A 23,568-nucleotide genomic window follows, 5' to 3' on the forward strand; every position below is an offset into this window, starting at 1 on the left:
TTATATATTATATATTATATATTATATATTATATATTATATATTATATATAAACTAATATAAACTAATATAATATAATATATTAAATTTTATATAAACATTAAATATTATATTATATTATATTATATTATATTATATTATATTATATTATATTATATTATATTATATTATATTATATTATATTATATTATATTATATTATATTATATTATATTATATATAAGCCTTCTAAGAACATGGAGTCAGACTCATCATTTCCTTCCTGCCACAGGGAACCCTGAAAATACCACAGGGTCTCACCCAGCTTTCCCCTCTCCAGCCATGCATGTTGTTATGGAATAATGAGCCTTTTTTTTTTCCTTGAAACTCTTTATAGTTTTTCCTCTATAAATTGCAGCAGCAGGTTCTCTGTGAGAGACCTGAGGCACAGCCAGAGGTAGAGAGGGGGGTCCAGTTGCTCCAAACCTGGCCATGGGAAAGCCTTGACCCAGGCTGCTGGCTCAGGAATCAGACCCTGTAGGTAAGACATGTGAGAACTTCCTCCTCTGTCCATCTTGGCATGATTTGGGCACAGCCTTTGGCAGGCAGATGTAAGACATGGGGCCCTTGGGTCTTAGGAGAAGGGCTCCAAGATCCAGAGATGCAGAGATTATTCTTGGTGGGTCAGCTGTCACCACTCTGCACCGGAGTAGTCCTTCTAAAGCTAATGGTTGGCTTAGATCCTATCTAATTTCATCAGCTCTATGTCCCATCTCCTGTGCTAGGGAGCTCAGCATCACTAATCTCATCTGCTTCAGCCTGCTTCTTACCCTCTTGAGGGCATTGGCCTCATGAAGATTTAAAAATAGAGCATTTGTTCGAGGCCCTTCTCTTGCATTTCTAACAGCAGATTCTCTTAGGGCTTCTCAGACTTGTGTCCCTGAGGACTAGGAACTGATTTTAATAAAAAAAATTAGAGAGGATATTATCATAATTGGATGAATCTCAGAGCCTTCACAAGTGCCAGAAACCTCATGGGGACTGCACTCACAATCAGAGCTGGCAAACACAGATGAAGGGGCCTGAAGATTTTAATAGGGGGCACCATCCCCATAAAGTTGGTGCTCACAGTTTAATCACACAAAGATGAAATGTAGAAGTTTTCTCTCTTTATCTAAAACACCCCACTGATCTGAGCTGCCTTTGTTTTCTGTGTTGGCCCCAGTATTTGTGAAATGTATTAAACTTCTTGTTGCTTTTGGAAATAACAGTATCACCACTGTATTATGGCCAAATCATTGCTTTTCTCCCTTATTGACCCTTTTTTTCTTCAGGCTACCAAACACCCTTGACTTTGTTTGTGGGATGGTTAATCAACAAGTCTGTCACAATGATGGATTCCTCCTGAATTGTTGCTTAATTAGCTCGGTTGGAGGTATAAATCAAGTGGAATACCAATTCTTCCAATGCCATAGACAGGCAGCCATGCTCGGTTTGACAGCAGTGAGTTATTACTCTGCCCCAGCGCAGGATCAGCCTGCAGGCACCAGCCTGCAAAGCCAGAGGGGCCATGGCTTGGTCCCTGGGGGTGCAGAGCCACACACAGCGGGGTGAAAGGCTGGTGGGATGGAGCTGGAGGTGCCCTCTGTGCCTGGGGACACTGCCCAGAGCATCAGCCCCAGCAGCTGCTCGCAGGGAGACAGCTCATGCATAGGTGATGTTTCTCACCAGGGGTGCCTGCTGTCTGTGCCTGCTTTTCAGTGAAGAGGAGACATTTCAGTCTGTGGCCAGGCTGAGTTGTGAGACAAGGATCTTTGTCTCCTGACAGGCAGAATTGCCTTCCACAGAAAGGCAATTATGCATCTCAACAAAAGGAGAAGTAATACACGGGCTGCAAATTAAGATTTTTAAGATTAATCTTAATGGCTTGGTGTTTTTACAGATGAGACTTTCACACAAGAAGAATTTAAGTATTTAAAAGCAGTTGACTTGAACTGAATTTTGCAACTTGAACAGAGATGACTTCTCTGTAGCTACAAAGAGCTTTTTCCCAGCAGGTCTGAGCCATCTTGAGCACCACTGAACTGTGTGGTGGAAGTCATCCAGAAGTAATTGAAGGTTTTTTAATTATCCCAAGCTAAGCTACACAAACCTTTCTCTGAAATGATTCTACTAATAAACCTTTTTAGCAAAGCATATTTATTTTTTCATGGCCCCCTTTTTATCTCCTCCCTTTGCCAACATTTGCAGAGGGCTTAATTAGTGATTAACGATTTCAGGTGGGATGTGTAAGTCTTGCTGTGGAGAAGGAATCAGTTTGTTCAAAAATTACTGGAAAAAATATTAAAATAGTCTAACTTTACTGATTTCCCCTTGCTCCAGTTTTCAGTGGAAGAGTGGGTTCAGTGGGCTCTCTTGCCCAGGATGTACCTACATGAGTAATGCTCTCCAAGCTGTGAAAGAGGCAGTGACACAGCACAGAGTGTCCTCATGGTAACAAAAATCTGGGTTTCATCTTTACCTGGTGATGTAGTTGTTGCTCCAGTGTGCAACATCTCCCTGGCAAATGGGTAAATCTGTTGCTAATGTGTGGATGCCTCAATGGAAACCTGTGCAGAGGGTCTGGGTGAGGCATGGTGTGAATTATATTGCCATGGTAACCTGGGATTTCTTTCATCCATTGACATCCTTCTTTTCTGGCATTTTCACAAATAGAGTCTTCATAATTTTTTTTTTTTTTAATATCTGAGTGGAATAGATCACTAAATTTGCTGTTAATGCCATGATAAAAAAGTATGAAAGTGAAGTTCATGTGTGGGTACAGAAAGGTTACAGTTATTTTGCAGGTTTAAGTGAAATTTCTGAGCAGGAATTATGTCTGAAGAAGCCCTACATTTTTAAAGACATCAGGACAGAGGAAGAGAATGCAGTTCAGATAAACTTTTCTACTCCCAAACAGTCCCAATATAGATTCTGGAAGTCAGAAAAAAGCACTGAACAGTTTGTTCTATATCTCTAATATGCCACCCCATCTCTGTAGCAAATAAAATGGAATCCCTATAGTTGATGAACTCAAAAATGCATAAGACTTTTTTTCCCCTAATTTATTAATAAAAAGTATAAAGAAAACCAAAAAGATTCTGGTATTATTTATGAATTAGGACTAATTTCTTCAGTCATTTTCTGGCACTTATAAATGGCACAGAAGAAAATGAAGAAATAATTAAAATAAAACTGTCTCTTAATTGTTTTTGTAACCTACATCTTATACACTCCTTTCACATGACAGGCATGGCTCTGTTCTTTTTTCATAGTGGAGTTAATGGAGCTGTTCCTGACTTCTGTGCCATTTACAGGAAGATGAGAGGAGATCACAGTCAACACTTCCAGCTTGCCCAGACCTTTAAGTACTTCCAGCTTGCCCATGGAGTACTTTCATTAGCAATTCTTCCCTCTCCAAGGCACCTCCAGTTTGCCTGGAAAGGACTCTTCATCCCAGCAGCCTGGAGTACCACCAAGCATGAGGACCCCTGGCTTCACTCCTTCACTGTGGTTTTTCAAGAACTCTGTGGATGGCTTTTGTATGGGATGGCCTTGGACAGTGCTCTGCTGAGGAGGAAGAAAAGACACCTGAAACAGAGGTAAAGGGACTCACTCAGAACACAGCCAGCTTCAGGTCAGCCTTTGGGAATCTCTAATTGGAATATTTTTGCCAAGAGAATTTTTTCAGAGCGTGCCAAGTGTGTTTTCCCACATCAATCACAGTTTGTTAAGCTCCAGTTTTAACAGTTCTGATCCTCTGAGGGTCCTGTGCCACGACTGCCCAGGCTCCAGCTGCAAGTGTCTGCTAAATTGCTCAAGTGAGCTGCTTACAAACACCCTGCAGGCAGGATTTCATTCCAAACCAGTAAGTGAAAATTATGATTAATTATATATTCCCAGAAGTTATGATCAGTTTATGAATCATTCATGGGGAAAAAAAAAGATTACTAAATAGACTATGAATATAATTTGCAAGTAATAATTTAAGCAACTTCATCTCCAAAGGTGAGGTCCTTCTCATATTTACCTAATGACAGTCTGCAGTGCAAATGCTGGGTGCAGTGTTGTGCATATTCTGTTTCCACACACCAGCATGCAGGTTTGCACTGTCCACAGCTCTGAATGCAAAGGGCAGGCTTTCAAACAAACAACTGTTTGCAGGCAGAGCTCAGGGGTGAAGGCATCACAGTGTCCCCACATTTCTCTTCACAGAGAAAAGCAAGGCACAATTCTTCCCAGGAATATTTCTGGGTTTCACATTCTCTGAACCTCAGAGAAAGAAAAAAACCCAATTCTTATCTCATTTACTGCTCCTGTGTTGCCCACAAGTGGAATGCAATGTGGAAGATTGTTTACCTGGAGGGAATTGGTGAATGGATTCTGGTGTGAGTGTTTTGATTCACTGACCAATGGAATCCAGGTGTGTGTTGGGTCTGTCACTGACAGTCGTGAGATGCTGTGCAGGGGAGTGCAGTTGGGTGCTTGGTAGATTCAGTTTAGATGTAATGTAATATAATGTAATGTGGTATAGAATAATATAGTAAAATAAAGTAATTAATAATTATATAGTATAATAATCGAATAATATAGTATATATTAGTAGTAATATAGAATAATAGACTAATAGTATAATAATATAGTATAATAAAGTAATTAATTAGCCTTCTGATAAGATGGAGTCCTCCTCATCATTTCTCCCTGCCACAGGGGTCGTCCTGTTCCGCTATCCCAGTGCTGAGTGCTGAAGCCCAGCTCCTGCCACAGCTGGACACACTGGATGGAACCAGGAGCCAAGAGAGAAGAGCAGCAGGGCCCAAATGTTGTCCTGGAGTCGAGGTGATAGACATGGGAACCATCCCTGCCTTGGCTCTGAACCTACCATGCTTTCTCCCTGGGGGAGTGTAATTTACACCCCAGTTACACATTTCCCTTTCCAGCTTCTCAGCAAAGCTGGCATCCAATGCAAACTGCCCTCAGAAACAGGATGTGAGACACCAGAGATGCTGTTCCTGTATTATTTGCTATTGTAATTCCTGTCTGTAGGAAGGATTAGCTGGATGCAGCTAATGGATTTCAAAGAATGTCATGGCTTTGAGGTTTTTGCTCCATTTTTGGTCCAGGCTGATCAGGAAAGTGTCTGATTTGCCCAAGGATGCTCCACAAATTCCTGGGGTCAGCTGCCCCTCCACTGCACATTTTACTAAGGGTTTCCTTCCTGCTTTCTCCTCAGTGACAAATGTTTGGGACCAGCACTAACACTTTGACACTGCAGCTGGAACAGCTGCATCACAGAGGCCTGGCAGAAGCACCATGGCCGAGATGGCTCTCGGATCTATAAACAGCACGAATTCTGCAGGAAAAGGCAAAGTCTTTCAGGAGAACCAAGCAGCAAAACTGGGAGATCCAGAGGAAAAAAAAAGTCTCTCTCTAGGCCTGACATGAAGGCAGCAAACATCAAAAGAAGCACAAGGGAGTTCATGTAATGTACTCCCAAATGTAAACCAAACCACGTAATTCTGTTAAAAATGTGAAATCAGACAGACCAAGAAATCTAAGTTACTTTGTATGCCCACCCTCTATTTGACTATACATTTGCTGCTGTGTAAAATATGCAGAGGTAATTGCACCCCTCAGAACTCAAAAAAATAAGTTATGCTCTCTCATCTATTATCTTAGGTGGGGGCAAGTTTCTAGCTGAGCCATTGGTGGTCTGCTTGACTGGAAAGGTCATCAGCAATTCCCCAGAAAAAAACCAGCCCAAAGTCCAATTCCCTTTACAGCCCTTCTCATGCTGCAGGTCTCACCTCCTTCCCTCTTCCTCTCACAGCTTATTCTCTCAAAACCCCCCATAACTGCAGGCTGGGCTTCCTGCAAGGGCCCCACCCTCTCTTGTCAGCACTGAGGAGATTTCTTACCATGACCTCTGGCATCTCTCTAGGTGTACATGACGAGGGTCAGAAACTGGGAAAAAAGGAGAAGAAAAGGTGCATTTAGACAGAAATGGTATACACCAAATCTTCAGACTTGTCTCAGGACCTTCAGGGGTGACCCAATGACTGTAGTCCTTTTGTACTGCACAGGATACTTGAGGGATTTTGGAACTGCCTCTTTCCCTTATTACAATTCAGACCCAGAAACTCTTCCCATATGTTGTTTTCCATGATAAATTATTGCAGCAGCTGCAGCAGGAGCAATTGCTGGGAAAGTGTGGCACCTGCCTGATTGCAAGTGAAAGAGATAGCAACTTCTGGGAACCTGGCTGTCCTACAGACTACCCTATAAAATAGGTCCAGGTCCTCTGCTTGCAAACTGTGCAAAAAATTAAAACAATGAGGCTCTGCACTAGCCACAGAGTATAAACAGGAGCTGGTGAGATTGTAAAATGCTCTTTTAAAAAATCTTTTTAAACACTGGGTTGTCAAATAACAGTCCCCAGACTGATAAAATGCAGTACTCAGGCATATCACTATGGAGCACAGCAGGATTTTTGCTTCAGACTAGCTGATAAAAAGCCTGATGTATCCCCACTCACTGAGCTATCCTTCAGGCTGTGCTTTTAAGACAAACAGCAGCAGCAAGCATTTGTCTGCTGTTTCTTTCTTAAAACCAAGATGTTTTGCAATTCAGGATTAACAGATGGGGCAGTAAGAAATGAGGGCATGGATTTTTTTATTTTATTTTTTTTTGTCACTTTCTCAAAGTCACTTTGAGCAATGTTTCCTGCAATGACAGGCTGGTGTCAGCAAGGGAAGACTCCATGCCTTGGCCAGGGATGGATGGAGCTGTGCTCCAGTGGGGCCAGGGAACCCCTGGAGGGAAACACCTCCCACACAGGAGGCACTTCCAGGCAGGCAAAGCCTCCACCACTATTTGCTGGGACAGAAACCTAGCAACACACATCACACATCATCTTTAACTTCACCCTTCTGATAAAATGAGCTCCCACTTTGGAGGAGGAAGAGAAGAGAAGAGAAGAGAAGAGAAGAGAAGAGAAGAGAAGAGAAGAGAAGAGAAGAGAAGAGAAGAGAAGAGAAGAGAAGAGAAGAGAAGAGAAGAGAAGAGAAGAGAAGAGAAGAGAGAAGAGAAGAGAAGAGAAGAGAAGAGAAGAGAAGAGAAGAGAAGAGAAGAGAAGAGAAGAGCATTCTTACCTCCATCGCTGTCATCAAAATTTGTGATCCGCCCTCTGCTAAGTTTTGGAATGCATCTAGGGGCAGAACAAAAAAACCTTATTTCATGAGAAAGAAGCACGAATGCAATGCAGACATAAGGCTGTGGCAGCTGAGGAGCAGAGCTGCAGTCCCTGTGCTGGGATGCTCTGCCTTGCCACCTCTCATTCCTGTGCTGGGTACCCCTTCTGCCTTGGCCCTCGGATCACAGCCTGGGAAGGCATCCCAATTTTGGGGCCAGAATTTGGCAGAAGTGTAGGGACAGGCAGTGCTCAATGTGGCTGCCTTCATCTCCTCTCATAATTTGTTTCAATTGTTTTCCTGCCTGAAGAGTGACAGGAGGATGGTGAACTAATGAAACACATCTTCCCACAGGGAAACTCTCTGTTGGTCCTTTTCCATCCTCCCTGGCAGTGAGTGATCACAGTGTGCCCTAAAGAAAGTGGTTCTCTTGAAGTCATTATTATGCCTTGCAAGCTTTTTGCAGGGAATATAAATGCAGATGCTGCTGTTATTCAGCTAGAGTTTGAAATTAACATTGCTGAAAGTTTTTTTTTTTGGCAGAACACTTTGCCATCAGGAAATTTAAATCCATTCAAATATTGTTATTCTATGTGCATATTTATATTGCAGTATGTCTAGGAGAAGTCTTCAAGCCCAAGTATTTGGATAAACTCAAAACACAGTATTTTGAGGGTTTTTATTTATTTTGAAATTACTTTTCTCCTAGAAATATGCTCTTATAACAGTAATAAAAAGTTGAAACAAATTTAAGTCTGTCTATCCTTGAACGACACATTTCTCTGGGAGCCTGGAATTTCCCACCCTGCATGGAAAAGACTTTGTAAGATTACAGGTGCTTTGAAACGTGACCAGCCTTAGCAAAAAGGCTGCTGGGAGAGGGTAGGAACAGGGCACAAGGGCTCATTGCTCATCTGCCCCTTAGGAGGCCACCAGAGCCACCTGTGTGGCCCAAAGCAGGGAGGAAAGGTGGCACATCCAGCCTGCACTGCTCTGAAGAAAGGCACAGAACAAGGAAATCCTCGTGTTGTGCCCAGTGCCTTGACAAGGCTGCCAATGCAGGGCTGGGCTTGCACCCAGCAGTCTTTTTAGGAAAAAGTGGCAGCGCTGAAATTACCTCCTCTGGGCAGAGGTAAGTGCTTCTTTACTGCTTCATTAACTCCAGTTAAATAGAATTTGCAAAGGAGATGCTGCTTTTCGTTTGGGTCTCATCTCTGGCTATCTTGAAAGGATGAATAATGATTTAATGGGACAGATTTTATCTTCCCCGCTGCATCCACATCATCATAAAGGTTGACTGCCTTTTATTCCCACTCGGCACCTTTATCCTCTCCTGTAACAAACTTATTCACCACGATCTAAAAAGTTTGAGAAATGTATTCCACATTAAACCCTCTGTAAAGTGGTAACTGAAAGAGTGGAAAGCATTTTAAGATTCTCATTACAGACAGCAATGAAACTTTTAGATACTCCTTTCCACATGGATGCAAAGGATTTGTCTTTACAGTGGCTCTTAAAATGTAAAAGGATTTTTTTAAACAAAAAAAAATCCTATGGCACTAATTTAGGCATAAAAACTTTCATCTACAGCAAGTGACATGTATAATCACAAAAAATGGGTGTTTACAAGCTTCTTCTTTTTTTTTTTTTTTTAATGAAAGCATTAAAATCGGGACACGCTCTGATTTTACAACGCTTTCAGAGCTGCCTGTGCTGTACTCCCTTGAAATGGGATTTTCAGCAGTGGCATCCAAGCAGATCTGCTGACCACTGCTGGCCCATTAAACATCAGTGCTACAAACACATGGGAGGAAATGAATGCTCCTTTCTATGCACTGTTGAAACCCAGCTCATTCCAAAGATGGAATAAATTGCTGTAGCAGTGTTCTAGCACAGGGGTCACAGCTGCTGGCTTTAACTACCAATATTTCCATCAAAATGCTTATTATTAGAGTAGCAAAAATTACGATTTTGTAAAACACAATTTCATTTCCATTCAGGCAAAAGCTCATTTACAGGCACTCCCTCCTTGCAAGTACCAGGCAATAGCTGGATGCAACATGGGGAATGGGTTTGTTTATCCACAGAGGATACTGGACTTCCTCCTTACCAAAAAACTGAGACAACTTTACTGAACACTGAGCTACTCTCTAGCAGCTGGTTGCTCCAGTGTGTGGCATTCACATTCTCTGAACAGAGAGAGACATAATTTTCCCTCTCAGGATTTTTTTTTTCCTGGAGAAGCACAGAGAGAAGAAGAGCAAAACAATTCTTATCTCTACTTGCTGCTCCTGTTGTTTTTGCACATGTGGAACATGTTAGGAAGATTTTTTACCTGAAGTGATTTGTCAATTGGATTCTGCTGAGGATTTTTTTGTTTCCTTGGCCAATTGGCTCAAAGCTGTGTCCTGGCTGTCTCAGACAGTCACGAGTTTTCTTTAGCATTCTTTGTAGCACAGTGTCTCTTTAATGTAGTTGTAATGTAACTGGGCAGCAACTGACAGAACCAGAGGACACAGTCTCAAGCTATGTCAGGGAAGGTATAGGTTGGATATTAGGAAGTAATTTTTCACCCAAAGAATAATAAAGTACTGGAATGCTCTTCCCAGGGAGGTGGTAGAATCACCATCTCTGGATGTATTTAAAAAAAGACTGGACATGGCACTTGGTGCTATAGCCTGGTTGAGGTGTTAGGGCAAAGGTTGGACTCGATGATCTCAGAGGTCTCTTCCAGCCTCATTATTCTGTGATTCTGTAACATAGTATAGTTTTCATAAAGCAATTGCTCAGCATTCTGAATCAATGGAGTCAGGTGCCAATCATTCCCAGAGTTGGGGTCACCTGGTTTTCTGCACCAGTGCACAGGAGATAAATCCAGCTCCTGGCAAGCAGGCTGCCCAAAGAGCTGCCTGGGCCACACGTGGGCTCGGGGCAGCTGCGTCACTTGAAGCCACGCTGTTGGACCGGTACGATTACACCTTGTGTCGTGTCCCTTGTCCCTCTCTGAGGCTGGCTGTGCAGGCTGCCCTGCTGCCAGGGGCCCTGGCAGGGCTGGCACTCACGGCTCATGGTGTCGAGGCGCAGCATGCAGCACACGAAGTCGTGGAAGCCAACCCTGCCGTTGCCGTCGCCGTAGCGCAGCGTCAGCAGCCGCAGCAGCTGCGCGTCCGTGGACAGACCTGCCGGGGGGAAACACGCTGGCAGGGGATGGAGCGGCTCTGATGGCCTCCTGCACCCTGCCAACAACACCCTCAGCCCCCTCCCCTGGCGTACAGGCCCTCCCCTGGACAGCTTTCCCCCCACATCGTGCCCAAGAGTTGGGGTAGGGTAATGGAAAACCAAAGTTGCCTCACTCACTGACTCCCATTGTGGCTTAAGCCAGCAAGCTGCAAACACTGAGCTAACTAATCTTGTGTTATCTTGCTTTGCCTTTCTAGCTTTTATTTGCTATAAGAAAGGGTGATTTTCTTTGGCTCATAGCTGTAAAAGTCTGAGTGTAGCATTTCCAATACCACCGGCTCTTTCTGCTAAAGAGGCAGATGCTGCATTGCTGCATGCTCAGGCTATTATGCTGCATAGCATGCCTAGGATTCTTAATTTTTACATTTTCTCTTCTATTAGAAAATGGTGAAGGGTGCATTTCTTTTTTATTAGCTGATTATTCAGTATTTGTGTCGCAGTCTGTTTGGATGGAAATCGGTATTCAATTGAATGAACAAAAATTGCTTTTTAGAATGATTCTTTTATTAGTTAAATAAAACTACCCTAAATGTGCTGGCTATATGAGAGGAATGATTTAAATATATTTTGCACTAAAAGCTGATTTGCAAAACAAAAGGGAAATTTTCTGCAGAGAGCTGGACTGATAGCTTTGGTTTAATGCCTTCTCTGAGACTTCAGAAAAGTCTCATTTGCTCACTCCAGGTTTTAGTAGCTCAGCTGGATGTGAAGTAACTTTCCTGCTTTTTCAACCAGCTCTGAACTTTTCAGTTTTAAATGAACTCATCATGGAGCTAAATTAGTTGAAAAAGCAGAAATAAAAGAAATGGCTTCTCTACACCTGTGTAGGGAGAGAGGGAGCCGATGGAAGTGGTTTAGTACCACTACTGACAAACTCTGGTTGCATGAGCCTAGTTGGAGGTCTCCAGCAGGAAGCAGGTACATTATGCTGAATAATTAAAGAATGGAAATACATTTGGGCTTAAGATACATTTCAAATTAAGGTAAACATGATTTTATATTCTTCTCAAATGAGATAAAGATAGTAATTAAAAATTAATCTCATTAATTGTCTTCTTTGAGTCGGGTTAGAACCACTGTAGCAGTGAGCAATGAATTCTATTTTTAAGCTTTTGAAGACAGTAGGAATTCAATCAAGCTCTCTCCAGAGAGCAGGTTCCAGTAAATATTACTTATGGGATGCTACAGTCAAGTCTTACACTAGTAAAACACCAAGGATTTGGCCTGGTCAGTCTGGGATACACTTGCTCTGAAATCTGTTCACTTGGCAACATCTCTCAATCAACCTCATCAACAAAACTGAAGTTTTGCCAGTCCTCTCTGTTCCCAAGACTTTTCAGCTGATTTGTAAGGCTACTTCCCAAACCTTTTATCTGCTGGATTCCTCCCTCTGGTTTTGGCCAAGATATTAATTACATAATGACTTTATGTTTCCCTATTTATAAAAATTATTTTGAATCATTTGCTGTTGCCAAAGAGGAGTTTGTAAATACATCAGGCCAACGCTGCTGCATTTCAGGGCAGCACTGCTGTTAATGCAGCTGGCCTGCTTTATTCTGATCCATTATTATTATTGGAAGCATTAGGAAAACAGTGAAAATTAAGCACACACTGCAGTGTTTTGTTGGGGAAAGCACTGAACACTTCAGGGAACAGCTGGCTAGGAGGTGGATTTAGATACATTAATACCATTCCCAGAGATAGCACCAAACTCCCAAAACCCTTCTGGAGTTCCTGCTCAAAAGCCAGGACAGGGATCATCCCATTGCCAAGCCAGATTCAAATGCAGATGTCTGGCTCAGAGGGCAGCAAGAATAAGCTTGTAATTTTCTTCCCCACTCAGAACTACTTGTAGTCAAACACGTATTGAGAATTTGCCACTTAACAGTGCCTTTTTATGCCTTCAAACTGCTGCATTGTTTTGGCTGGCAGGACTTTTCCACGCACAATTTTCCTCCCAGTTTTACACTTTAGCATCTTTCTCACAGAATGGCAACTTCTCCTTTGACATTTGGCACATCAGTGATCAGTGAAGCTGTGATCAGTGCTGATCACCTGTCTGAGAAGTGCAGGTGCAGCTCTGACAGAGCTTTGCCCGGCTCTCAGCAGCAAAAAAAATAAAATTATATATGTGTCTGCTCAGCTGATGTCTTCCAGCAATCCTGTACCAGTTTCCTCCCGGGACAGCACCCCTCTGAGCTCCAGAAGCCAAATGGGAGCTGCTCTAGTGCACAATTCAAAGGGGATGGCTGTGCCAGAGATGTACTGCGTGCACAAAGTCTCCTTTGAGACCACTCAGCTGAAAGAAATGCTTCACTCGCGTGCACTCACTGAGAGTTTCAGCACTCGGTAGCCAACAGAGGTCAGTGCAAACTAAATAAATGCCTGTCGCTGTGCCTTTCCCTTCTAGACTCAGTCACTGCCCTGAAGAGGAACTGCAGGGACTGAGGCAAGTGCAAGAATCCACTCCCCCTCTCTCCTTTCCTCCCCTGCTGGGTGTTCCATCCATGGCCTGGAAGCAGGTCTGGCCAGTGCTGCATTCACTTCTCTGCATCCTTCTGCTGGTTCCCCAGCACAGACCCCTCAGCAGAGCTCTGATCTAACTGGCATCTCTGGGAAATCCAAGCCACTTTCTCCCCAAAAATCTTTTCTTTTTCCTTTCCCTTTCCCTTTCCCTTCCCCAGGGAAAGCAAGGGGAGCTGCTCAGCCCCTCTGGGTGTACCTGCTGCCTGTATGGCATTCTCCAGTTCAGCAACATCAAGAAATCCAGAATGGTTCCTGTCTTCCTTGAAGAAGATCTCCTAAAACACAGTGCAAAGGAAGATTTCAAGCTCTTACCACCATTCCCCACACTTACAACCACAACCAGCTCTCCCCCCTTAATAAACACGCTGCAAAGAAGTTCAGCAGGTGAGATGGGGTGGCTGTGACAAGGGAGACCCACTTTCAGAAGGCTCTGACAGAATGTTACTGTGTAAGAAATCCCACAGTTTGGGGTGGGCAGAAGCCTTTTTTCTTTCCTAACACACCCCAGCACATGTGAGGCACTGTCCGTGGGAAGAGCACCCCTATCTAGATGGGGAAATTGGTGGTCTCAGAGCATCTCAAGAGGAAGGGAACAAATTGGAGCCCGCCCAAAGCTGAGTCTTGAGGAAACCCTCCTGTCCTGCACCAAGGCTGAGGGAGAAGGACCTGACACAGAGAAGCTGCCATGCCTGCCCTCAAGAATTTAGGTGGGAACCTAAATACCATGTCACTGCTTCCAGTGCTTATCCTGGAGCAGAAACACTTCTCCCAGACAAGCCTTTATCAGATCCACTACATTTCCACTAGGAACTGCAGAAATGAGGAAATGACATTTTTCAGATGACTCTGCTCAAGAAGTCATGTCAAAAGAAAAAAAAAATTGCCAGTGGTGGCACAGACATGGAGATTTCCATCAGATTCTGAGCCTAATTGGCCTTACTACCTTGTCCCTCGATGCTCTCTGTGCTGGGAAAGCCTGGGCTGCTCATTTGGAGCACTCATTTACACACACCACTGCCTCCCTGGCGTGAGAGGAGGGAACTCTGACCCGCTAAGCAAAGCAAACAACCCTTGCAAGGCTTCTCCCCGCAGCGCTCCCAGAGCACCGAGCATCTGCTCCCCGCTGCTGGAGAGCCCCGGGGTACGGAATCCACAGCATCCACGGAATCCAAAGTACCCAGAGCATCCACAGCATCCCGAGAGAGAGCCACCCCCTCCCCCGTACCCTGTACTTCGTGAGACTTCGCCAGAGGCTCCCGAACTCCTGCAGGGTGAGCCTTCCGTTCGAGTTGAGCTGTGCATTTAGTTAAGAATCGAGCACTTAATGAGAGCTGAACCTGGCTGGCTTTGTTGCTGCCTGCACAGAGCTGAACGCCTAAGATGCAGCCTCTTCTGTGGGTCACGTCGTGCTGAGAAAAGCAAGAGTTTTCCTGCTCTCAGTGGTGTTTGAATCCACCTTCTTTGTCACACTGCACAGCTGCTCATGCCTGTGCTCACAAACCACAAAGGGTTTCTATTTATAAGGTGCCTTTAACCACAGGGGAAGCTGTGGTGGCATTTAGCCCTGGAGCACCCCTGTGAATGAACGTGGCCCCATGGCCTTGCCTCTTGCACAGGATCTGCTCTGCCTGGATCCTCCAGGAGAACAGGCACTGAGGAGCCAAGGGCACGAGGAGATGATCCCAAACCTCTCTTCCCCACCCAGGATTCTTGGGCAGACACACAGCACCCACCCCCGTGCAGGATGGTGAAAGCAAAACTCATCACCACTGAAATACAAGCAGACAAATGCTGCAGTCGTGGAACCCGAGTGAAAAAAGCTGATCCTGGCTTTGCAGGCCAGGATAGGTCACACTGTACATGGGTTATCTGCAGGCCAGAGAATTAAAAATCCATCCTGAATTACAGCAGAGCAGAGGCTTTGTCAGCTCTTTGCAAGTGCCATGCATTCACAGTGCCCACTTATCCCAGGACAGGGGCTTTGCAGAGGAGGAAAAGTCTCCTTCACTGGCTAGGTGCTGAAAGCTGGAAAGAGAGAGGGACTTCTGGTCATTTTAATTCATTCTCTGGCAGTTTTTAAAGGTCTGAAAATGTCTCAAAGCTTTTTCGAGGCATGGAGGAAAAGAGACAATGAGCAAGCAAAGGGGAAGAAACAGAGGAGGGAGATGTATGTCTCCATCAAGGAGCCCTCTTGTTCTACAATGGCCAGAAATGTGTTTCTTGTGTTGTCTTGTTAACAGTAAAAAGACTGACTCACTCAGCTAATAAAGATACACTGGAAATACACTCTGGGATGGCCTGTGAGGCCAGTGCCTGGCATTCAGCAGTGACAGCGTCTCTGCCCCTGGCACCAGCACTGCTGGCAGCCTGCTAAAGTGCCACCCTGGGCTGTGCAACCACCACAGAACAGCTGAGCTATGCCTAAACTCTGTCCTGCCTCCTTGTCTCAGCTCTGCCTGAGACCCCCACCCAAGGGTGAAGCTTAGCCAAGCCCCAGAGAGGACAAAATGAGAGCAAAGAATTGGCTGGCAGAAAAAAGGCTGATCCTCACCTTGCAGCAGACACAGCAGAGCCAGGGCATGCACAGCAAAGTCCTGCATGGACTATGGGACAGTTATTTATTGGGGATTTGGGCTAATATTTACTTGCAGGTTCTCACAGTGGGATGCTCAGCTCAGCCATAACTCAAGGCAAGGATGGGCAGCACCAGGGAAGTTTATTGCTTCTGCTGAAAGGATACATCCATCAGAGCTAAAATGCCTCTGCATGAATCAAAGCTGAATCTCCCTCCCAGGCTGGTCATTTCATCTGCAGGGATTGACAAAACAGAAGGAATTAGCAAGAGCAAGGGCTGTGACAGGCACCAGGACACCGTTCTGAGGCAAGGAGGACACCAGGCTGAAGGCTCCCACAGCTGAAAAGCCCCAGCTCTGGCTCAGGGTCTCACACAGCAGCAAGGGCTCTGTGCCAGGCTGAGGGAATCTGCACATCTCAGACACCTCTACCTTCCCCAGGGACAGGTGCCCTCTGTGGGCTCACCCTGCCCACGGATGGAAACACTTCCCTCTTGGCATAAGGGAAATGGCAGTGACAAGAAAGGCCACTTGTGCTGATTTAGCAAGCCCTAAGAGCACTTTGAGCCTGGCTGAGCACCTGGCTGAGCTGGCTCCAGCCCCCCAGCTGTGCCCCTCTCATGCTCTCATCCCACAGCGCAGGAAGCCACAGTGAGGATTGTTTAAGGAGCATCAGGACACCATTAAATCCTGTGACTAATTGACTCTAGTCCAAGGATAGGGAAGCACCAAAAGCATCAGCTGGGCTGCAAAAGCTTTACCTTGGGAGATCACTTCATTAAGGAGTTGTTGCAGCTGCGAGGCATCGATAGTTGAGCCCTGATGCGAAATAAAGCACAAAGAGATGTCTGCGAGCATAAAGTTTTCTCCTGTGTCACTTTTGCCCAACCCTTTTTTTTCTCAGGCACTGTGGCAACCAAGAACCTCTGTTCATATCTACCAAAGGAGCAGCAGCATCCTCTCTGGAGCACGACCAGGCTCTCCATGCTGCCGGGCCGCTCCAGCTGCACTCCCATCACCACGGGGTTTGCTCTGCAGGGATGGGCAGCACAGCAGGCACTGTGTGGCTGGGCTCGGGGCACAGGCAGTGCTGCCCGTCAGCCACCCCGGACACCCCCAGGGCATCCCTGCTCGTTTTCACCTTCACGCATTGAAGTAACCATTAACTGCCAGAGGTTCATTGTGCAGAGACTTTTGACAGCGATTTTTTTCCTCTTGACTAAGTCAAGGAGTTCTTTATAACAGTTTATTAAACCATTAAAAGCATCTCCTGTGAACACAGAGCTTGGCTCTGAAAGAGCAGGAATCAATTACTCAAACGCTGACTGATGTCTGGTTTCCAAGTGCTGAGAAGGCAAATGGAAAATGATGCTGATGAGAGGGGGGGGGACTACCCAAGGCTTTCTAATTGCTTTCAGCAAATAAACAAACCAAAGCAAAAAAAAAAAAAAAAAAAAGAAAGTACACATGCAAGCCCATCACCAGCTCAACTATAAATCTCCGATATTCCACTGATATATGGCACTAGACAATCTATCCCAGCTGAATGTCCCATTTTTCTGGGGGTTTTGGCAGGTCAATCAATACCATTTTCAGGGTATCCACATGAAGATGGAGCTTCATTTCCAAAAAAAAAAAAAAAAAAAAAATTCTAAATGGATTTGTATCAACATCATAGATCAGTTTTTCTGCAAGTCCGCATGTGGGGTTTTTTTTTTTTTTGGTTTTTTTTTTTTGTTTTTTTTTTTTTTTTTTGGGTTTTTTTTTGTTTGTTTTTTCCCCAACAATATGTTTTAGAGAGGGTACCTGCTTAGCGTGTCTTAGGAAAAGAGCCTTATAGAAGCTGCCCTGGTTCTGTCTTGGTACATCCTGCATTGAAAACAAAGAGCAGACATAAATAATTCAGCTACAAAACAACTGGAGGCAAAAGTCTGTAGATCCAGACAGCACTTTAGAGGGGCAGGGAATGTGCAGCACAGGCTGCAGTTTTCACACCCCCAAAAGAAAGTGGACTGCAATGAAGGAAGAAGCTTATTTTGGGTGTTAGCAGCTGGTACAACCAGGAAGGAACAGTTCAGGGCTTAAGGAAGATGACAGAACACATCCAGGGTGGAATTCAGCAAGTCAGTACATGAGTATGGAGAGACAAGGCCTGATCCTTATTTGTGGCCCTTGGTTGGGACCACTGCTCAGGGCATGGGAAGATTCATGTGAACCAAGAAAACAGCATGAGCTGACTTTTCCTTTCTCTTGTACCTTCTCAATCCCAAGACAAGCTTGGACTATACCTGAGCAATTGCAATTCAATGATTAAGTGATTTTTTTTTCAACCTTCCAGTGAAAAGATCCACCAGGCACTAAGGGGAATTATCCTTAAAGTTATAAAATCTTCAGAAAAAATCTAAGCCCAATACCCAATGCCTTCATCTCTGTATGAGATACTTCATAGCAAAAAAGCCCAAATACCTGAACAGGAGCAGAAGCTGTGGGTACCACAATTCATCAAAGTCAGAACACTGGCTAAGGACAACAGCCAGGTAAACTGACAGCTTGTCAGTGGGAAGAGATAAAAAGTCACCATTTACACCACCCCTCTAATGGGGCTTAATTGTGTGCTGGAAAATGAATCACAAGGAAAGGATTCAGCTTTCTGCTCTCCTTCACACCTCTGGCTTCAAAGATCTGTGTCTCTGAAGGTTGTAAATAGCAGCCTCTCAGTGGCAGGGCTTTGCTGGTGGCACCAGCAGGGGCTGGACCAGCCCTGGCAATGTGCACAGCTCACAGCAAGAAGTCAAAAAACCCACGGTGGCTGGGCTGGAGGGGACAAAATGGGGGTTGGACTAGAGATGCAGCCAGTTCCAAACTGTGGTTTGCTTTATGTCTCTGTCTCAGAAGATATCCTGAGGAAAAGCAGCAGAAATCTGATTTGAGTCTCATCTCTATGATCTCCTGTGCTTTATAGGGTACAAGCACTCAAATGGAATCATTCCCATGGGGAAGGCATGTCCAATCCCACTCATAGGAATGAAGTTTCCCTCTCTCCCCCCTATTAATATGTACCCATTTTACAGACACTGAAAGAAATTAGAATCTTTTAAGCATTCTCTCCCCTGCTATATTCGGTTTGTCCAAGTGTTAAATATGGTGAGGTGAAAAGGACAGATGGACAGACTGACAAAGGGACTGTACAAGACCTGTTTCCTCAAAAATCAGGTTCTGAAAGAGACACATGAGAAGAGGAAGGGCTTTGCTGTCACTCCCATCTCTCCAGAGAGGTGTCCTGCCCTCCCAGCAAGGCTGCAGGGTGCCAAACAATGGGGCAATAGTGGGTGGTAGAGGGAGAAAAGAGCAGATGAAGAGGAGTCAGTAGAGGTGACCAAATGATCACCACCAGGACCTGCACCAGTTTCCAGACTCTTACCATGGGCAGCCCTGGGCTGGTCAGGGAGCTTGAGTTCCTAGAAAAGAGTTCCAAGAATCAAACTGGGAGAAAAGAGCCCTTTCCAGAGCACTGGCTTGCAGCTGTGGAGGAAGGCAGGCACCACCAGCAGCCCTCACCCAGCCCACAGCCCCACAGGATGCTCAGCACCCATGGCCCAGCCTTGGCCCAGCTCAGACAAGGCTGCTGCACCACTCCTGGGTCTCTCTGTGCAGACAGGGTTGAGTCTCCAGCACAGAAAGGTAGTTTGTGTCACCCTGAGCATGCCAGGACTGAGCTCACCACACAGAACACAGGGCTGCCCTGCCTTGAGCCACAGAAATTTTTCACCTCCTTTCTCTTTGCTCAGCTTAACAGTCAGGAATAAAAACAGCATCTGGGCTATTAAAAGGCAACATCTAAATGTCTGCAGCCTGCCTGAAACTGGGCCAGGGTCACCATTGCTAAGACATCACATTCAGTACTTGAGTTTTGCTTTCAGTAGAGAAATTAGACAAGCCAGGTTCTATTTTTATAACATCTGTGCAGGTAAGTGCTGCAAAGAGCCACTGGAATGTCATCTCCACGCCTGGCTGAGCTCAGGAAGGTCTGTGAGGGTCAGAGGCCCTCCTGAAAAGCTCACTTCCAGGGCTGGGCTGTCTCACACATGACTCACTCTGCTGAAGGCAGTCCAGCCCAGAGCACACACTCCTTGTGTTTGCTTCCATAACTCAGGAGCTGCCTCAGCTGGTTCCGGGCTGTTTTTGCCAGGGGCCAAAGCCTGGAAAGCAATCTCATTACTAAGATATGGGCCAGTGAGGTCAGAGCTGCAATCACATCCACTCTAAAGCTGGCTGAGGGGAAGGCACTGCACAGTGATGCTTGCATGCAGGTCATTTGGTGAGGCTGGATGCTGGGACTCAAAGCTCGCTCACCTGGAGTAAACCACACCCAAATATAAACAGTACCACATTCACGTGGTAATGTGAGAGTGTGTGTGGTAATAGCTGCCTTTGCATGAACTCAAGACACCATTTTTCCACTAAACTTATCTTCAAGGCTGCTCTCATGCCCACAGGGAGCTCTGCCTGTCTGTGAGGTGGCTGAGTAAAAGGATTAAGGCCTTTCACTGCTCTTGGCTTCTCCAGGTCCCACTCTGAGCAGAATGGGACCTGTTCCATCTGGCATCCAGCCAGCAGAACACAAGAAAATACTGAACAGCTGCTAAGAATTAGGGAAAACAAGCTCCCCATCCTCTTTTCAGCAGAGAGAAATGTCCCCACAATCAGGGGTAGAGGACACATCTCACAATTATTGCTCTCTTTGTAGCAAAGCTGGGACCCTTGGTGGCTGTAGATGAGCTCCTGCCCTGCTCTGCAGTGGCCACCCTTGTGCAGCTGAGTGCACACCTGATCCCACTCACCAGGTGCTTGACCCTCCTCTGTGCCTTTCCCACCCTCCAAGGACACACCAAAAGCAAATTGCCACATCTTGACAGCCAAGAGTTAATTCCTGGCACTCTCTGGCTCTGGGGCCTCTATGGAGTGTGCATCATCTTACTCATGGTAGTCCCGATTCTTGATGAAAATTCGTAGGAGAAATTGGAATTCCTGGTCCTCTGCTGCAGCAGGAACCACGGCGTAGGTTCCTGGGCTCAGGATCAAGAAGCTGGTCACATCTCGAGCCTGGAGAAAGGTTTGCTTCAGAACTCTGGAGTTCTCCTGAAAGAAAAATACAGCTGGCTATCTTCTTGTTAGGGACCAGAGTAAATCAGGCAGCACACTCACACAGCCTGCCATCCCCACACCTCTCTGAGTACACACTGCATCCCCCGTGGCCTGAAAAGCCCAGCCAGGGGACAGGCTTTTCTCAAGGACATATCAGAGTTGGTCAAAGGTGGAGAAAGTGAAAGAAACAGAAGCCAAAATGAGCTTAAGGAGATTTGAAGAGAACTTCAATTAACATTAAGCAGATTTCACGAAGGAATCAAGGATGAATGCTATTACTAAAAAATTCCCTGAGATCTTCTGTGACTCAAAGAGGCCTCTAAACATGTCACCCAGATGACAATGCTTCAAGAATCCCAATCCAAACTAGCAAGTGTCACAAGAAAACTGAGTATTCTGATCTTTCATCTGTTATTCCAGTATTTTTTTGCTGAGATGAAACAAGTACAATGCAACAGCTATTACTATGATGACATGTAAAGATAGCATAATAAAAACCCCTTTCTTAACATATTCCCCAAAATATATCAGCGTGTATAAATTCCATTTAGAATGGTTATACAGCGTGGCAGGGTTATTTATGAGCCATGCCTTTGGGAGACAATAACATAAAACTGCTATTTTGGAAGGAAAAAAAAAAAAAAAAGAGGATGACTAGTGTTACAGAGGGCTGGGAGGTACACAGACTGCCAAGTATTATGGGTCAGATTTTGAGCAGATAGAAATGAGCAGTGCTGCAAAGAAATAAATGCTGTAATACTTTTTTCCCCCCCACTTTTGAGCCTTATTCCACATTCCTTCTGGTAAAAAGCAGAAGCAGATTAATATCTCAATGGAATCAAAACTGGTGTGAGATAAGAATCAGCCTCTATACATTTCTCAGCTCTATCACACCACATTAAACTTCCCTCACAGCCATGTATTAGTGTTCCACGTCTATATTTAATCAAAGGCTTCCTAGAGCTATCAGATACGTCCATTCTGCTTTGCATCCTTGCCTTGCACTGTATTCTCCTCTCATCCTGCCAGGGGATAATGCTCCTTTTAATTCACAGCAACAATTTGATGCCTCTCAAAAGGTACCGAACAGCGGATGTGTGCCATTCACATTCTCTGAAAAAAACCCTTTGCCCAGGACTTTTCCCCGGGAAGCTGAGAAGCCTCAGAGAAAAGAAAAACAACTCTTATGTCATTTGCTTCTCTTGTGTTTTGCTCATGTGGAATGTGTTTGGAGATTGGTTACCCACAGGTGATTGTTTCATTGGATTCTGCTGTGAGTTGTTTTCACTCTTTGGCCAATTGGGGCCAAGCTGTGTTGGGACTCTGGAGAGAGTCACGAGTTTTCATTATTATCTCTTTAGCCTTCAGTATCTTTTCTGTATTCTTTAGTATAGTATAGTATTCCTTAATATAATATAGTATAATAAAATAATAATTTTTCATAAAATTATCATATTATCATAAATAATTATAATAAAATAATAAATAATAAACATGGAGTCAGATGCTTCATTCCTGCCTTTGTTGGGGCATTCCCTGCAAATACAACATGGATGATGCTGCTGCTGAATCACGGCAGAGAAAGCAGATCCGGGAGGAAGAGTCAAGCCACATGAATCTTGCCGACTGCACTCTCCTTGTGCAAAGAAACCCCTCGTAAACTCTTCCCCAGAGGTGTTCTGACTGCTCTCAGGCACTGAGGCTGAACACTGGGAGATAAACTGAGGGAATGGCACTCACACCCAGTCTGGTTTTAGCTCCTGGGCTTGGCTTTTGCTGCTACCAGGACAGGACACCAGGCTGGCTGTGAGGAGCTGGAAGGGCAGCTCTCATATTAAAATACTTAGATTGTGTCCATGAGGGAATGTTTTCTGTATAATCCTCTGTACGAATGCGCACCAATACCATCATATTAACAAAAGCTATGGTGTGTTGTATTTTTTGGGACCGCCGATGAAGGGAGGAATGATGAATCTGACTCCATGTTCTCAGAAGGCTAATTTATGATTTTATGATCTATATTATATTAGAGAATGCTATACTAAAACTATACTAAACTATACTAAATAATAGAGGAAGGATAAAAGATAATAATGAAAACTCGTGACTCCTTCCAGAGTCCCAACACAGCTTGATGGTGATTGATCATTAAGCAAAAGCATGTAAAAGTAACAATTCACATGAAAAAATCACCTGTTGGATAAACAATCTCCAAACACATTCCAAAGCAGCAAAACACAGGAGAAGCAAATGAGATGACATTGTTTTCCTTTTTCTCTGAGGCTTCTCAGCTTCCCAGGAGAAGAATCCTGGGCGAAGGGTTTTTTTCAGAAAATATGATGGTGACAATGGTGTGGCAGAGTAGCCTAACTGCTCCCTTGCCCTTGCTGCTCAGTGCCCCACAGTAATCCTGGTGCCTCCAGTAATGCTCTGCTCTGTTCTGCCCTCCAGCTCCTGTGTAGGAGGTCACTCATAAGGCCAGACACCCAAGTGAGCCCAAAGGCAGCCTGAGGTGAGCCATGGGCTGGCAGCCCACAGAGGCCATGTCATCTAGACTTGACAAACTCCTTGAGGTTCACCCATCCTTGATCCATCTCATACCAAGAGAGAGAAAACACACCTGAGCATCAACTGCAGGGGAAGAAAAATTTTAAATGTAAAGCAAGAATAGAGAAAATCCATCTCCTAGTCTGCTTCCTGATTAAACAATCCCTTTTTTGAGGGAACCAAGACCTCTATCATCACCTCCCAGTGAAGGCCACGCCTGTTAAAATGGGTAACTAACCAAGGTGGACGTGCATCATGCAAGAGCACACAGAGACCTCCATGTCTGGTGACTTTTGGGCATGCTGGAAGGAGCAATTCCCCTTTCATCAGG

The 23,568-nt window shown here is 44.9% G+C and overlaps 1 protein-coding gene across 1 annotated transcript in view; it reads right to left on the bottom strand.

Annotated features, from left to right (window-relative positions):
• Positions 1 to 2,739: 2,739 nt before the first annotated feature.
• The window catches only part of LOC136555172 (calpain-13-like), a 49,766-nt gene continuing 28,937 nt past the window's right edge, over positions 2,740 to 23,568 (bottom strand). The window contains exons 11-21 of the mRNA XM_066547767.1: positions 20,524 to 20,684; positions 18,967 to 19,003; positions 17,352 to 17,414; positions 16,307 to 16,364; positions 15,713 to 15,780; positions 14,198 to 14,266; positions 13,169 to 13,247; positions 10,269 to 10,385; positions 7,168 to 7,223; positions 5,935 to 5,980; positions 2,740 to 3,607 (exon numbers count right to left, since the gene is read on the bottom strand). Coding sequence (XP_066403864.1) covers positions 5,954 to 5,980; positions 7,168 to 7,223; positions 10,269 to 10,385; positions 13,169 to 13,247; positions 14,198 to 14,266; positions 15,713 to 15,780; positions 16,307 to 16,364; positions 17,352 to 17,414; positions 18,967 to 19,003; positions 20,524 to 20,684 — 735 coding nt within the window. The 3' untranslated portion in view covers positions 2,740 to 3,607; positions 5,935 to 5,953. The remainder of the gene's footprint in view (positions 3,608 to 5,934; positions 5,981 to 7,167; positions 7,224 to 10,268; positions 10,386 to 13,168; positions 13,248 to 14,197; positions 14,267 to 15,712; positions 15,781 to 16,306; positions 16,365 to 17,351; positions 17,415 to 18,966; positions 19,004 to 20,523; positions 20,685 to 23,568) is intronic.

This window comes from Molothrus aeneus, chromosome 3 (assembly GCF_037042795.1).
Source record: "Molothrus aeneus isolate 106 chromosome 3, BPBGC_Maene_1.0, whole genome shotgun sequence".
NCBI lineage: Eukaryota > Metazoa > Chordata > Aves > Passeriformes > Icteridae > Molothrus > Molothrus aeneus.